The sequence below is a fragment of the Vulpes lagopus genome, chromosome 3 (genome assembly GCF_018345385.1).
Source record: "Vulpes lagopus strain Blue_001 chromosome 3, ASM1834538v1, whole genome shotgun sequence".
NCBI lineage: Eukaryota > Metazoa > Chordata > Mammalia > Carnivora > Canidae > Vulpes > Vulpes lagopus.
In genome coordinates, this window is record NC_054826.1 from 18,390,503 (window position 1) to 18,406,307 (window position 15,805).

A 15,805-nucleotide genomic window follows, 5' to 3' on the forward strand; every position below is an offset into this window, starting at 1 on the left:
GGAAAAAAGAAACCCTGAGAATTTGTGAAATATGGTTCAATATAAATAATATAATAATTGAAATGATGAAAAATCTAAAAATTATTTACATTAAGACCGATTATCCATGGGTTTCTAAGATGCTTTGACAATTTCTAATGCTTCAAAGAAAATAAAATCACAGTGATGACCAGCTAAAGAAAAGCAAGGAAGTTAACTAGTAGCAAGAACTCTATTCTCAGGTTTATGTCAAGTAGCATCCTAAAATAAAGTTTAATTAGATTATTATATCTGCTTTGCAGAACTGTTTTATAATCTTTCTTCATTTAGGAAAATGTTTTCGTTGTAGCTTAAAAGGGCTACATAAGGGATCCAAGAATAAGAATAAAAGAAATGATAGTAAGTAGGGTTAACAAATTATACCAGTACATTGTATCAATTAAACTGAAAGCAAAATTTCAATAGAATGTACACAAAGTTAATAGTTTGCTATAAAATAATGTAGTTTTAAAAATGGATAGATATAAACACAAATAATTACATAGAATTTAAGACTTGACTTTATATATGAACGTTTAAATATTTGACCTCTTGAGCTTCAAAATGTTGATATAAAAAATCCTCTAAATTCCTAGAGCTATGCCCTAAGGTAAAAACATATAAATTGAAGCTTACTCTACAGAAAGTTACCTTGTGCCACTTTTCCAATTGTTTTGCCACATAACCCCTTTCATTCAGATAGGAAAATCCTTTTGGAATGGAAAGAAATCTGTAAATTAAAACAAGAAACAGTTTAACACAAGACTCTGACCACAAGTGTTTAAGAAGCTCAAAGACTTTAGGAATAGCTTCTTCCTGAAAGTAAAAGGTCAACTATTATTTACTATAATTTCAAATACAGATAAATTTTCATAATCTTACAAGAACAAATGAATCCAATCACAGTAAAGAAAATGTCATGAAAATAATGAGGAGAGACAAACGTATAAGAAACATTAAGGAAACAATGAAAAAAGAGTTTTAGTATTAAAGGATGTCTAAGATTCTAAAATAGACCTCTTTTAGAAGTTAACACTAAACTCTTTATTTAAAGTGCTTCCTATTTGAATTCAGCTTTAAAATACACTGCTAAAGAGAATACAACAAAAAACACAGTTATAAGAAAAATTTACTTAATATTTACCTCAGGAGGAGAAGCAAACCCTTGTCCCCAAGGTGGGATAAAGCTGGCTTCATCTGAATAAGAGCATGAAGATTGGCCTAAAAAAAGTAATTATTAGGCAAATTAACAATTGCAAAATGATAGTAAATTCTTTTTCCAAAACACTTACATTAGGTACATTATAATTTCACATTATTTTTTAGTAAAATTGAAATTAATTTTAATGATTAAAATAATAATTCAATAAAAATTCATGTCTAAGTATTTTATAATATAATAGACCTTCACCTTGTCTTCACATGCTTCATCAAGAATATCAAGAGCTTCAGAAGAAATCGTTTTGTTTTTATCATGGAGCTGGGTCACAAGTAATTCAATTCCCCAATTATTGAAGAATTCAACATTAGCTCTCAATAATACTCTTAAATGTTTCGTTGCATACAGCCTGCAGGCCTACAAAGATAAATGAAAATATAAAAAAAAAAAAACCAAAAAACACAAACAAACCTCATGGATAGCCTATTTAGACTTCGTTTTGGGACAGTTTTGCAACTGGCAGAAAAATTGGAATTGATGGTCTAGCCCCTTACATATTTTTTTTAGTACTAGCAAAATAAAATACTTATGTTTAAATCTAGCTGCTTCCTCCCCTTTCTAGAAAAATACGGGTACTGTATATGGTTTCTTGGAGGAATTACTATTTTAAAGTAAACTCCAATTTCATCCCATATTCTTAGAATTAATAATTAATTTTACTTGGCTTTATGAGGTACTGAATTAATTGGTTATAAAAAAATAGTTTAATTGCCTGTTATACTCACATCAGTAGCTGCAGTAAGGATTTTGGAAAGGATGACTCTTGCCAATCCATCTCTGCTGTAGTCCAAGCTAGAAACAGTCAGTTTCAGCAAGTGATCTTGGTTTTTCAATGAACAGAGATTAAGGAGACTAAAAAAAAAAGGGGGGGGGGGGACACAAAAAGAAAAATAAGCATTTTTTTTAAAAAAAGACTTTATTTATTTGATAGAGCAAGCAAGAGAGCACAAGCAGAAGCAGCAGGAGAGAAGAATGAAGCCCCCTGCTGAGCAGGGAGCCTGTTGCCAGGGCTGGATCCCAGGACCCTGGGATAGATCATGACCTGATCCGAAGGCAGATAGATGCTCAACTAACTTAGCCACCCAAGCGCCCTTAAGCAAGCATTTCTAAAAGAAAGCATTAATGACAAATATCACATAAAAGAACAAAGCATCAAGATAACAACTCTAGTTTTTTTTAGTATTCTAATAAAATTTATCAAATACATGTACACAGAATAAAAAGCATACATTTCTGACTACATTAAAGTTCAGGTATAGACTAAAACAACTTACCATTGAAATACACTGCATTTTTCCAACATTTTGACTCCATGAGGATGGCAAGAAAGCGTTCCAATAAATAAAAAGTAGTGTTGACTAAGAGTAGTCAATAAACCATTATTTTGAAGACTTCTTTCAGGTTTCATTCCAGATGAGGCATTGAGCCACTGAACAATATCTTTTACCAGATCTTCTAAGTATCCTTGCCCATCCTAAAAGCAAATACATTGTGCTATTATTGGAAAAACACTTAGTGACCATAATTAGAAAAATTAACTTTAATCATATCCAAAAAATAAAATAATGAAGAAGTTACTAATAACAAATACCAATCACTGAGTACCTGTTCTTTTAAATTTCATTCAACACAATGCTGCATGAAGATCATACTATCTTCCATTTTACAAAGAGAAAACCAGTTCTTATTTCTATAAGGCACATAAGTTGTCCAAAGTCACATAACTAGCTAGTGACAGAGTCAGGATTCAAATCTAGGTCTGGACTCATTCCATATGTTTCTAAATACAACTTAAACATATTCAGAAATAAAAGGAAGGGGGCAAATTCAATGAAAAACATTTGTTAGGAAAATATTCAAAATGCTTATTACCTCTTCAGACTCAAGAAGAAATTCTGTAAATTGGCAACCCACAACCGTGAGCTGCTTGGACTTGGCAAAATCCAGTTCCAGGTTGGCATATAATTTACTGCTGGGCTTGTAAAAGTAAAGTAGTCTTCGTACAAACCTACAGGCAAAATAAAATTACCAACAGAAAAACCAAAAAATCAATTTAAAATCTTAACCATAGCTTATGATGTAATTGGGCTTTGAATATGTTTTGGGTTTAAACCATTAGAGTAAATGGGAAGGAATAAGCATATCTGGTACATCTCACACACACACACACACACACACATACACACACACATGCATGCAAAAACAATAACCTTATTTGTCAAGAACAGTTCGTGAAATACTTTTATGATGAGATGTCTGAAAGAAATAGTAGAGAACAAAGAAGCTAGCTGGCAAAATACAGATATAACATAGCTAGAAGATAAGCTTGGATAAATAGGAAGAAGACACCTGAACATAAATTTTCTTCTACTATTCTTTTATGACAGTCTTTGTCCCATGATTCTATAAAATAATCCTATACTAGGTAATTGTAAGCAAAATATATCATTCTATAATTCTGTCACTTTTTCATAATTAAGCAAAAGCCAAGCCCAAAAGCTTCAGATAAAATTTAGGCAACTGTATTTACGAAGCAATGGAACTAATTTATTATATTTCAATATCACTTTTGACATTATGGGCTAAGCTTCCATTTAACTTAGTTCAATTTAATTTCATGCACTACAATCCAATCCAACAATGGTGCCAATTCTAGGATTTGGAGAAACAAAGTTGAATGACACCTCATCTCTGTTCACAAGCAGTATGAAAAGTTGGTGCTGTTTCTTTATTCCAATATACGTTTATATATATTCTCTATAAACTTAATATAGATATTAAGTTAAATATCATGAGGAGATGAATACAATCAAATAATAATATTAAGGACATAAATTTTTCAGAAAAATGAAGTAAAGTCCCTCTCACTGAATGATGAATGAAATCAGTACTGGTAGTGGATCAGTCTAAATTCATTCTGAGTAAAAATGCATGGGGGTACTAGAGAACAGCACAGTACCTTGAAGTGATGTGTATGCTATGAACATTAGTATGTTTTATGAAAGACATGGAAAACATCAACTTAGTTAATGGGAATGCAAAGAGGAGGACAAATGGCTAACCCTCCAAAGTCAGATGCAAATGTAAGTAGAATAGTAAAAATAAATGGCCATCACTTTGGGAAATGAACAGTAGTATGTCCTTATTATGTCATCCTCATCTGTTACTTAGGGCTAAGATTACAATATGGTTGATATTATCCCAATCTGAGAAATTTTTATCTCAAGTACTTCATTTGTTCTAAAACTAAAATCAGAATATAAATAACTAGAGAAAGAATTAGTTGATGCTTTTGGGTTGCAACAGCATACACAAAAATGTATACATGTACCTACGGAATACCAACTATTAAAATGTATGTATGTAACTTTTAGAACGCCAATTATTACTTTTCATGGGTATTAGATATCATATAATTCAAATTTAAGTTCTTTCAATTTAAATGCAAAATAGTTGTTACATACCTGTGCAACTGTTCATCTTTATAGTTTCTTAGATTTACATTTGGCCACTAGAAAAACATAATGGATTACATTACATATGTATTTATCAATTCCCAAAAATATAAGCATGATGAATTACAATGAATAATAAGTGAAGCTATAACCAAGAAGTATCTTATCATACCTTAAGAATGGTCCCTATAAGATTCCAATTCCATTCAAGATTCTCTTTATGTTGAAGGACTTGGCTATCTCTAAGGTTCATTAAAAGAGCTTCCTCTGTATCCTAAAATCATCAGAAAGTAATAAGGAAAATTAAGGCGATTCTCTTCACATCCAGAAAACGAAGTTCAAATCTTAAAAATTTAAAGAAAGATTTTTCATTTAAGGATGAATTATCAAGGCTTTTTAACTTTAAAAAGTTATAGAAACATAGCTCTAATGCTTGTAAAACTAGAAAGCCATTTGAAAATCATTTGAAAATCCATAAGCCAGAGTAAAACTAACTCAGCAAGTATAGCGTATTAACGTCCATCAGTTAAAAATTAGGAAATGAAGTTAAAAATTGCGATGTTTCATTTGAGTACCTTAAGAACAAATATATCTTTCTGAACTCGGAGATACTGATCCCGTTTCTGGTGGGTTGCAATTGCTTTCTGAATAATGTGATCTAAATGAAGGCTGTAAGGCTTAGGTCCTCGTTTCTTCATTTCATGGAAGCGTTTTAAACAGTTCAAGGCTGCACTGGCTCGCCTGTTGAAAAAAAACTGAATTAATTCTGTAGCAAAGCTAGCATAATTTTAAAGAGATCACTTTGGTAAATTACCCTAGTAAAATATATAAATTTAAGGCTAGAGATGGTTGCTAGAAAGTAAATTATTTAATCAAATTTGGAACCACAAAGAAAAAAAAATCAAGAACAATGCTATTTGTATGAAAAAACACTATGTAAACCCAACTAAATATGTATTTACTAATCTTTTCTTCTGTGGTGCAGGCACTTTAAAAAAAAAGATTTTATTTATTCATGAGACAGAGAGACAGAAACATAGGCAGAGGGAGAAGCAGGATCCCCACAGGGGGCCTGATGTGGGATTCAATCCCTGGACCTGGGATCATGACCTGAGCCAAAGGCAGACAATCAACCACGGAGCCACCCCCAGGTGCCCTATGGTGGGGACTTTTTGTATATTGGTTTTAAGAATTCCTACAAAGTTAGAAACCTAGTTTTCTCTATTTTCTTACAGAAGTTTAAAAACTTGCTTTTCCCATTTAAATCCTTAATCCATCTAAAACTGATTTTTATTTATGATATAAGGCTGGAATATTTCATTTTCTCCCCATGTGGATAATTGATGATTCCAGTATCAATTTGTATAGTCTCTATTTCCTCCCACTGATCTGCAATTGTAAATGGTATTTTTTTAAAAAATTATTTTTAATTCCTTGTTTGTGGTTCATAAAAGCAGAGTTTTTGAGAATCTGGCAGCAAAAAAGTCTCAACTCCAGAACTCCTGGTAAAAACAAATTGGATTTAAAATTTTAAAACCTTGAGATGTGCTCAGATTGGCAAGTATTTATAAATAAAGAGCTTGCTGAGTGAAAAAAAAAAAAAAAACACCACCAAAATAAAACAAAAACCATTATAAGGCTTTTATTGCTGAAATTCTGAAGGTAAATTTCAATTCTGGATGAACCATGAAATTCATGGGTCATAATCTGAACCACAGAGTTTAGGTCTACAAGGACTCAGGAAAAACATTCTTCCATCATCAAACTACTAAAATAAAAACTGAAAAGGATGACTGGCTGACTCAGTCAGTATAGTATGTGGCTCTTATCTCAAGGTTGTCAGTTCGAGTCCCATGCTGGATGTAGAGAGAGGTTACTTAAACTTAAAAAGAAAAAAGCTGAAAGCTATGAAAGCCTAGAGTTGGAACTGAGATGGTCCCTAATACTTAGTTTATAATACAACTTCTAGTTTATAATACAACTTCTATTAAATAATAGTATATCCATTGGCAGAGTTAAAATTAATAGAATATTATTTACTTATTGTGAGGCCCATGTGTACTTCTGAACTAACTAAACTTTTAAGAAACATATAATTTAATAAAAATTCACAGTTCTGAACAGCTAATGAACTAGATTTCATTAACATTACAAAAAGTCCAAATATACAGATTTCTCTAATCATAACAGGTAGAATTAAAAAAAAAAAAAGGGAGGGGAACGCCTGGGTGGCTCAGCGGTTGGGTGCCTGCCGCCTATCTTCGGCTCAGGTAGTGATCTAGGATAGAGTTCCACATCGGGCTCCCTACAAGGAACCTGCTGCTTCTCCCTCTGCCTGTGTCTCTGCCTCACTCACTCTGTCTCTATCTATCATGAATAACTAAATAAATCTTAAAAAAAAATTTAAAAAAAAAAGAAAGAAAAAGAAAACACTCCTGGTTTAGACATAATCTTAACCAAATGAAAAAGATTCCTACTAGCACTTTCCAACCAGGCTTCTCCATTTTTACCTTTAAATTTTATTTTATTAGCAATGTGAAATTCTAACAGAGCTACAGCTATATTACCATAGTTTTGTTTCAGATTCTGTTTGCAATATTTCCTTCAGTATTAAGAGTTTAACTTACTTCAATGCCTATACTACAGGTTATTAAATTCCAACATTTTTAATCACACATACAAAAGATATTGCTACTCTTTGTGCTTTATTAACTTGAAATATTTTATTTTTTTTTAATTTTTATTTATTTATGATAGTCACAGAGAGAGAGAGAGAGGCAGAAACATAGGCAGAGGGAGAGCAGGCTCCATGCACCGGGAGCCCGACGTGGGATTCGATCCCGGGTCTCCAGGATTGCACCCTGGGCCAAAGGCAGGCGCCAAACCGCTGCACCAACCAGGGATCCCTTAACTTGAAATATTTTAGACATTAAAGAGCCTGAACTGCTGCTCAAAACATAAAATAGTCCAGATATTTTTCAACAACATTTTTAATTTTGTGGCAGAAAGTTTACATCCTTGGCAAGAAACATGCTAGAAAAACTTGATTTTACTAAGCTATAATAATACTTGGTAGCCTAAAATACAAATTATCAAATAATACTATCAATCTTCCCCTCATCTGTAAGGCATCCTTAAGAGAATTAAAAAAAAAAATTTTCCAAGCATAATCTACATACACATATGCAATTTTTAAAAGAGAAGGTCATGTAAGTGGGTATTAAATACACCAGGCATAGTCTTAGCTACAGAGCTATGATACTTACAATCTCTTTTCCTTGGGGATATCAAAAGATGCAGCCATATTCATGAGGGTTGGCAGGCAGTGCAAATGATGGCTATGTGAATGAGGAAGAATTGTATTTGCCTAAAGTAAAATATAACATTTTTTAAGAGTTGACAAATAGAAATATTTTGTTATAGATTACTCATAGATGAAATACTAAAGGTTTTACTCATAAAGTGAACGTAATGATTTACTTTCCAATACATACTTATTTATAATTCATCTTATCTTTCAACAAGGATGGGACAGAATGAAGATACACACTCCTGTTACATTAAAAAATAGTAAATTTTACAGATCCTTTATTTTAACATTATAGTGTTAAGTGGTAACCAATTAAATTCAATCCTTAAATAATCTGAAAGGTTTACATTTCAAAACTTAGATCCAATGCTATAATGTTACATTAATCCTGCTTTCCAAACAAAATTCACCACTCAATCTGCTTTCCACCAATGAAGAGAAGTAATTAAATATGGAAGCCAGAAAATCTAAGCATAATAAGCAATGAACTAATAGCACTATACTCAAAATAACCAGCTGTTATATTTCAAGGGAATCAAGAATTCTGGTCATGAAGGAAGGAAAAGATGAAATCTATAAAAAAGATTCCTTCATAAAAAGCAAATAATTCTAGATACTGATATAACCTTAGAATGAAAGAATGAAAATAAAAATCACATCTGAAAACCTGCAGTATTACTTAATTCTTCCATGGATGGGCTGAAGGAGAATGAAGCATGTAGATAAACAATTCATTGGTAAACAAGACAGTTATCATTAAACTCTGTTAAACTCTCTTTACATCACTCACAGAGCCCAGCTGATATGTGGAAAAAAATACTAGAGGTAGTATTGACTGAAACAACAAAAACAAAAATACTTTGCCAATAAAAGAAAATCATAACATACTTTTAAAAGATCTGCCACATGGTTACTTCCTCCTTTAATGAGTTTAAAGTGGTTCGTTTTATTCAATATTCTACTAACAGGTGACCTATAAACAGGAATTCTATCTTACAAACAATCAGTTCTCCCATTGCTTGATTTGCTGATATTAGAGAATGGTCAGATTACTTTCTTAGCTCCTTGTTTCCCAAAGTTACTGATGTCACAAAATCAAGGCAAAAAAACTCCAAAAAACTAAAAAAAAAACCAAAAGTACTCAACTTCTAAATCTCAACTCAGAGAACATGTTCAAATAAGGGAGTTACATTTTGAATTTTTTTTCACAAAGTTTTCTAAAATTCAGGCACTGACTGTCATATGTCAATTCCACTGCTACCCGACTGACATAGTATCTAGTTTTGGAATTTCTTGTTAGGCAGCAAGTCATTCTAAGATATGTTAAGATTTATGGGGGCAGCCTGGGTGGCTCTGCAGTTTCACGCCACCTTCAGCCCAGGGTGTGATCCTGGAGACCCGGAATCAAGTCCCACATCAGGCTCCCTGCATGGAGCCTGCTTCTCCCTTGGCCTGTGTCTCTGTCTCTGTCTCTCTGTCGCTCATGAATAAATAAATAAAATATTAAAAAAAAAAAAAGATTTATAGGACTCAAAATGTCATCAAAAGTGAGTATAAAAATCAATATTCAGTACTTTTTTACATTTTTTTCACTTATAAAACTAGCCTACACTATATATACACACACAGTATACATATACACGCATACATTTATGTATAGATAGATACAAGGCATCAAGGGGTCTTTGCAATGCAAAGACAAACACTCAGCATAAATTTACTTTTTGAGATATTACAAAGTAACATTATTAAAATAATCTGTTTTATAAATTAAGACATTAATAGTATGAAACATAATCAAAAGTTGCTAAACTTACCATATGTAAAAGCTCTCCTAAGAGGATGGTAGCTCTAACTGAGATATGGTCATCACTGTTTGTTATCACTTCAACCAATCCCTTTGAAAATAAGAAGAAAATATTATAGTTGCAGAGGAGCATGTAGGAATACATTTATGAATCGTATGTATGCTTGTTGCTCTGAGAGAACTTTGTCAGAGAAAATTAAAAAGTAAAATAGGATAAAATAAGTTTATAATTCTTACCTCTAGAAGTCCATTACGAATAAATGCGGAGAGTATCAGTGCCAAATAATTATCCATGAGGTCTGGCCTAGAAATAAACAGAGCACAGACACAGCTTAAACACTGTTCAACATATTACATAATTTAACATAAAAATAGTAATTGTAACAAATTTGAACTATTCCCCTAATTCTACCTGGATCTGGCACGATGAGGAAGAATAGTTTTTGCCTCAGCTGCTACGAAGCCATCTGAAAGTCTCCAACTGTCTTGGAATCTGCCTGGATCTAAAATAGTTAAAATTAGGTAGTTAGAAGAAAAATGAGAAATCACTAAAACACATCAGTTAACCATCAGCTAATCAGGCCATAAATAATGTTTTAAAATGTTGGTTAAATAAACAGACAGAGGGGCACATAGGTTGCTCAGCTGGTTAAGTGACAAGCTCTTGATTTTGGTTCAGGTCATTATCTAGGGGTTGTGGGATTTAGCCCCATGTGGGGCCCCTCACTTAGTGGGGAGTCTGCTGGTCATACACTCCCTCCCTGCTGCCTCCACCCCTACTAAGATAAATAAATAAATCTTTAAAAAATGTAAAAAAAAAAAAAAAAGACTGAAAAGTCATACAGAAAAAAATGATTTATTGATGTACAGTGTCTAAACTTTCATTTTGGGACTTAGGAATCATTTGGCTAAAATAAAATTATACTGAGAATTAGATAATCTAATTTGAGGGATCCCTGGGTGGTGCAGCGGTTTGGCGCCTGCCTTTGGCCCAGGGCGCGATCCTGGAGACCCGGGATCGAATCCCACATCGGGCTCCCGGTGCATGGAGCCTGCTTCTCCCTCTGCCTGTGTCTCTGCCTCTCTCTCTCTCTCTGTGACTATCATAAATAAATAAAGATTAAAAAAAAAAATTAAAAAAAAATAGATAATCTAATTTGAGAATTATATCAGTTTCTTATCTTTGCCCTTCCTTTCTTTGTCCATTTTTCTACTAATTTCACTGCTCATCTGTAATACCTAGGGTGATGATAAAGAAATCAAAATTTCTTATTTTTGGAAATTTGAGGTTTCATTTTAATGCTAATTTAATGCCATGATGATGCAGTAAGAAAATGATATTCAATATTTAGTTCAGTATTTTGCCTTTGAGAGACTCAGCTAATAAACCATTTTAAAAATCACAGTATATGAATAGATACAAATGGATTTCAATACTTACCTACGCTGAGCAGTGCTTCAATGAATTCTTCAGTCACAACAGGTAGAGGAAGACGAAATATATCATAGAGCACTTCAAGCAGACCTCGCTGCAAGTGCAAATAAATACGGTTCATTTACTTTTATGGAATGAATCTTCATTTAAATTTAAAAATTTAAAACAGATGTTTTAAATGTCTTATTCACAGAAGGAAAAACTGATAAAATCAGAACTACTTATTTTAGAAAACTGCCATCTCAGGACTACAATTGAGAAGAGATAACTACAGCGTGCTTTATTACATACACAATTTAATCTTTTCAATTAATCTTTTATTATAGCATTGTAGTACATATGGAGAAGTAGATATACAGGTGAAACATAATTTGCCAAAGGTAATGGAGCTATAAAGACTAAAATCAGGAGTCAAATTTCAGTGGGCCAGACTCCAAAAACGGTGTTCTTTCCCCATCTGTGAAGTAAGCAGTCAAGTGAATAACCCCAACCTTCAGTTCCCTGCTTATAGATCTTTCCATCTATAATCACATCCCTTCCATTTCCATGGTCTAAAGGCTTATCAGTTCACATTTTAAGCATGGCACCCTTGGCTAATATTTTCTAATATTTTTCAACTCCAGGTTTGGTTCACATAGAGAAAAACAAGAAAAGGGCAGGTTTTATTCAGTTGAACACAAAACAAAACCATCTAAGTGGAAAAGAACTACTGAAGAGTTCATATTTTTTTCCTCCAATTTCAATTTGTTTTAGCCACATTTTAGGAATATATCTGATAATTGAGCATATTAACAACCCAATTTTAATGAAAACCACCACTCATTACAAAAACATGTTAAGAAGGCATAAGATACATAAATACTGTATTTACTTTTTACTGAATATTTTGAACTGCTTGAACCTTTTACAGTGAGAATGCCCTTCCTTACTGTTTTCATTTTTTAATGAATAAAGCATAATTAATTTCATATTTTTAAGTCAGTTTTTAATTAAGCCATAGTTCCTAACATCACTATTTCAAATTATTTGTATTACCCTTAGGGTTCAACTAAGTAGTAAATATTTATTCATGTATTTTTTAAATGCTCTGTGATACATATGAATAATTCACGAGGAAAAAGCAATACCTGAAACAACTTTTTTTTAACAATTAATTTCCTCTGTTAAGTCTGGAAATGAAACAATTAGAGTAACTACCTACCCTTATCTCCATATTTGGTATACAAAGTACTCCAATTAGAGATTGGATCCCAGAGTTTCCAGGCTTACATAAATTAATAATACCTAAAGAGGATAAAAAAGAAAAAATATCACTAATTTAAATTTCAACAAAATCTATAGCAATATATTCATAATGTAAAATCTGTGATATTTTTCCAGATAATTCCAAAACTGTGCTATTATTTGGTTATCATATGTAATATTTCCCTACTGACTAGAGAGTATCAATAATTTTTATCATTTAAATTCCTTCTTCTATTTGTTGCATACCCAAAAAAGTTCATCAATCTGACTGCTTACTATTTGTTTGCTGATGAGTGATTCTCAGAATACTGGAGACGGGACAATGTTCTATCTCTCTTATGTAATACCTCTTAATCTAAAGTGAAGTGAAAAATTTGCTTGGCATATGTCTTTTAAAAGTGTAATTCTAAAATTTATTGAATGTACAAAAGACTGTAACTGGCAGAATTCAAATAATCTGTATAGATAAAAATTTTAAGTGGAGTAATTAAGTCAAACAGTTTAAAGCGCATTAATATATAAAAAAGGAAGGTTTGCTGAATAGCCAATAAACAAAAAATATTCACTATCATTACTCATTGGGGAAATCTAAGTAATATTCACAATTGGGTACCATTACACACCAGCCAGTATGGCTAAAAACTTTAAGACAACATGACATGCTGGTAAGGATGCAGAGCAACTGGAACTCACATAGACTGTTGATGGGAGTATAAAATAGTCAAAGTATTTTCAGAAAAAGACTGGCAGTTTCTTATAAAACTAAACATATATCTATCTTGTGACTCAGGAATTCCATTTGGGTATTTACCCAGGGCAAATGAAAGCTCATGCCCATAGAAAAACTTTTTTAATCAGCCCAGGTAATCATTAGCACTTGACTTACAAATAGTCAATTTTAGTAACTGTTACAAATCCCTCTCACTCTAATAATAACATACAAAGACTAGGTTAACATCTAAATAGATGCTACAATAATAATTTAACATTTGAAAAAATAATCAAGTTTTTCTTATTAAGCAGCACAGATTAACTTACCTGCCCATGACCGGAATGTTGCTATGATTCCCATTTTACTGGCTAGAAACCTTGCTTCTCTGTCCTCTCTTGGGAGTGGGGAATGCAAGGGGCAGAAATCAAAGAAAATAAATGTCAAAATAAAAAGTGAGATTTTTCTCCTAAAGTATCAGGGAAAGAAAACCTATCTATCATTTGTTAACATTTAAATATTTACACAGGAAATAAAACATGTTAAAAAAAAAAGATCTACCTCAAGAAAAATTACCCATATACTGACTCCTGCCCCAATTTAAAATTCCCAACATAGTTTAAAGTAAGTTATAAATTCCACTGTTCAATTTAGTTCTACTTTTCCTGCTTTCTGAAAACTATTCTTAGATACCTCATTAATACCTTTAATTGAGCACTAGAGACAGCATCACCCTATTTAATAAGCATCCCTGTCAAAAGGCTACCCCTTAGCAAAGAAAATACTTCTTACTTTTACATGTATTCTTTTTTCAAAGTTTGTTATATGTGTGTGCGCATGCATATATATAAAATCTCTACACCCAATGTGGGGCTTGAACTCATGACCTCAAGATCAAAAATCACATTCTCTTCTGAGTCAGGCAGGTGCCCTACCACACATATTCTCTTTACTTGAAAATTCTTGCCCCAAAGTTATTTCAAAATTTCTAAGAAGCAAGTTCAACATCCCATATATATTCATTGATATTTTAAAATAACTAGATTGGGCAGCCTGAGTGGCTCAGCGGTTTAGCGCCACCTTTGGCCAAGGCATGATCCTGGAGACCCAGGATTGAGTCCCACATCAGGCTTCCTGTGGAGCCTGCTTTTCCCTCTGCTGTGCCTCTGCCTCTCTCTCTCTCTATGTGTGTCTCTCATGATTAAATAAACAAAATCTTAAAAAAAAACCCTAGATATTAATATCACCAGCTATTTTCTAATTGTGTATCCAAATGTCTCACTTGTTCTTTCCTAAGCAATAGTTTATAACCATTAATCAAACAATAGATTTATATTCATTAAATTTTCCATGTATGGCTTATGGCCAGTTTCAATACTTAATAGCAATCTTAAACTACTTATGCCACCTCAACCACCTCTATTCTCTCAACTGTGTTTTTCTGTGCCATCTTTTTGTCTTCCCTAATAAAGCCCTTAACAGCGGTAAGAACACAGAAATCCAGAGAACTTGGAAAGAAAAAGCGGGGAAGAAATTAAAGAAAAAAAAAAAAGAAAATAATCAACTTAAAGAATAGTAAGCAGTCTACAAAAGAGGAATGAAACACTTAAAAAGACATATAAACAAACCACACCTAGATCTATAGTATCAAATAAACGAAAACATAAGAGAAACTAAAATGAGGAGATGGGGTGGTGGAAGAAATGAGATTTAGACAATTATGAGATAAAGCTTTTGGCACTCCTCTTAAAAATGTTACTGACAGGAGTGCCTGGGTGGCTCAGTCAGTTAAGCATCCAACTCTTGATTTTAGCTCAGGTCATGAAACAGAACCCCATGGAGCCTGCTTAAGAGCCTCTATCTCTCCCTCTGCCCCTCCCCCTGCTCATGCATGATCTCTTTCTCTTTCTCACACACACACAAAAATATTAGTGACATACTTAGAGTGATTGCCTGGTAATTCATTCTCTAATCTATTCAATACATTTGTAGTATTTAAAAAAAAAATCACTCCATTTTCCCTTGTTTCCTGGCCATAAATGTACCCATGCCTCCAAAACTATCTACACTCCAGGAACTAAATGAAAGTAAATTATAGAACCGAACAGGTAAGAAAGGATTTTGGTGGAATGTACCTTCCTTCTCCAACTCTAAAAAATAGCCAGGCTCATCCCTCACTCATCCTAGTAGGCAGAATTCTAAAAATGTCCTCCATCTCCCTCAAGATTCCATGCCCCAAACCCTGGATCTTGGAATATGGTATCACTGCCATGACTGTGACTAATTTATGTTCTATAGTCTGGCAGATCTTAAAAGACAGGGAGATCATCTGGTAGGCTTGATCTAATTGGAGAGCTTTCAGCAGTTGGTGGCAGAAGACAAAACAGAGATTCAGCACAAAGGATTTGAGGAATTTTTGCTGTGTTTGAAGACAGAGGGAGCCACGTACCAAGGAAAGAGGGTAGCCTATAGGAGCTGAGAGTAGGCTTCAGCTGTCAGCAAGGAAACAGAGACCTAGTTTTATAATAGCAAGGAAGTAAATTCTGCCAACAACCTGAATGAGGTTGGAAATGGATTTTTCATCAGAACCCCCAGGTAACAGCTGTG

At 33.1% G+C, this 15,805-nt stretch overlaps 1 protein-coding gene across 6 annotated transcripts in view; it reads right to left on the minus strand.

Moving 5' to 3' along the window:
- RICTOR (RPTOR independent companion of MTOR complex 2) overlaps positions 1-15,805 on the minus strand; it is a 113,527-nt gene that overhangs the window by 28,839 nt on the left and 68,883 nt on the right. For all 6 annotated transcript variants that reach the window (XM_041747406.1, XM_041747407.1, XM_041747409.1 and 3 more), the window contains 16 exons: positions 13,528-13,595; positions 12,446-12,528; positions 11,251-11,338; positions 10,222-10,312; positions 10,047-10,113; positions 9,820-9,900; positions 7,959-8,059; positions 5,268-5,433; positions 4,865-4,966; positions 4,702-4,748; positions 3,110-3,245; positions 2,512-2,711; positions 1,963-2,089; positions 1,430-1,594; positions 1,163-1,239; positions 670-748 (listed from right to left, as the gene is read on the minus strand). In XM_041747406.1, coding sequence (XP_041603340.1) covers positions 670-748; positions 1,163-1,239; positions 1,430-1,594; positions 1,963-2,089; positions 2,512-2,711; positions 3,110-3,245; positions 4,702-4,748; positions 4,865-4,966; positions 5,268-5,433; positions 7,959-8,059; positions 9,820-9,900; positions 10,047-10,113; positions 10,222-10,312; positions 11,251-11,338; positions 12,446-12,528; positions 13,528-13,595 — 1,678 coding nt within the window. The remainder of the gene's footprint in view (positions 1-669; positions 749-1,162; positions 1,240-1,429; positions 1,595-1,962; positions 2,090-2,511; positions 2,712-3,109; positions 3,246-4,701; positions 4,749-4,864; positions 4,967-5,267; positions 5,434-7,958; positions 8,060-9,819; positions 9,901-10,046; positions 10,114-10,221; positions 10,313-11,250; positions 11,339-12,445; positions 12,529-13,527; positions 13,596-15,805) is intronic.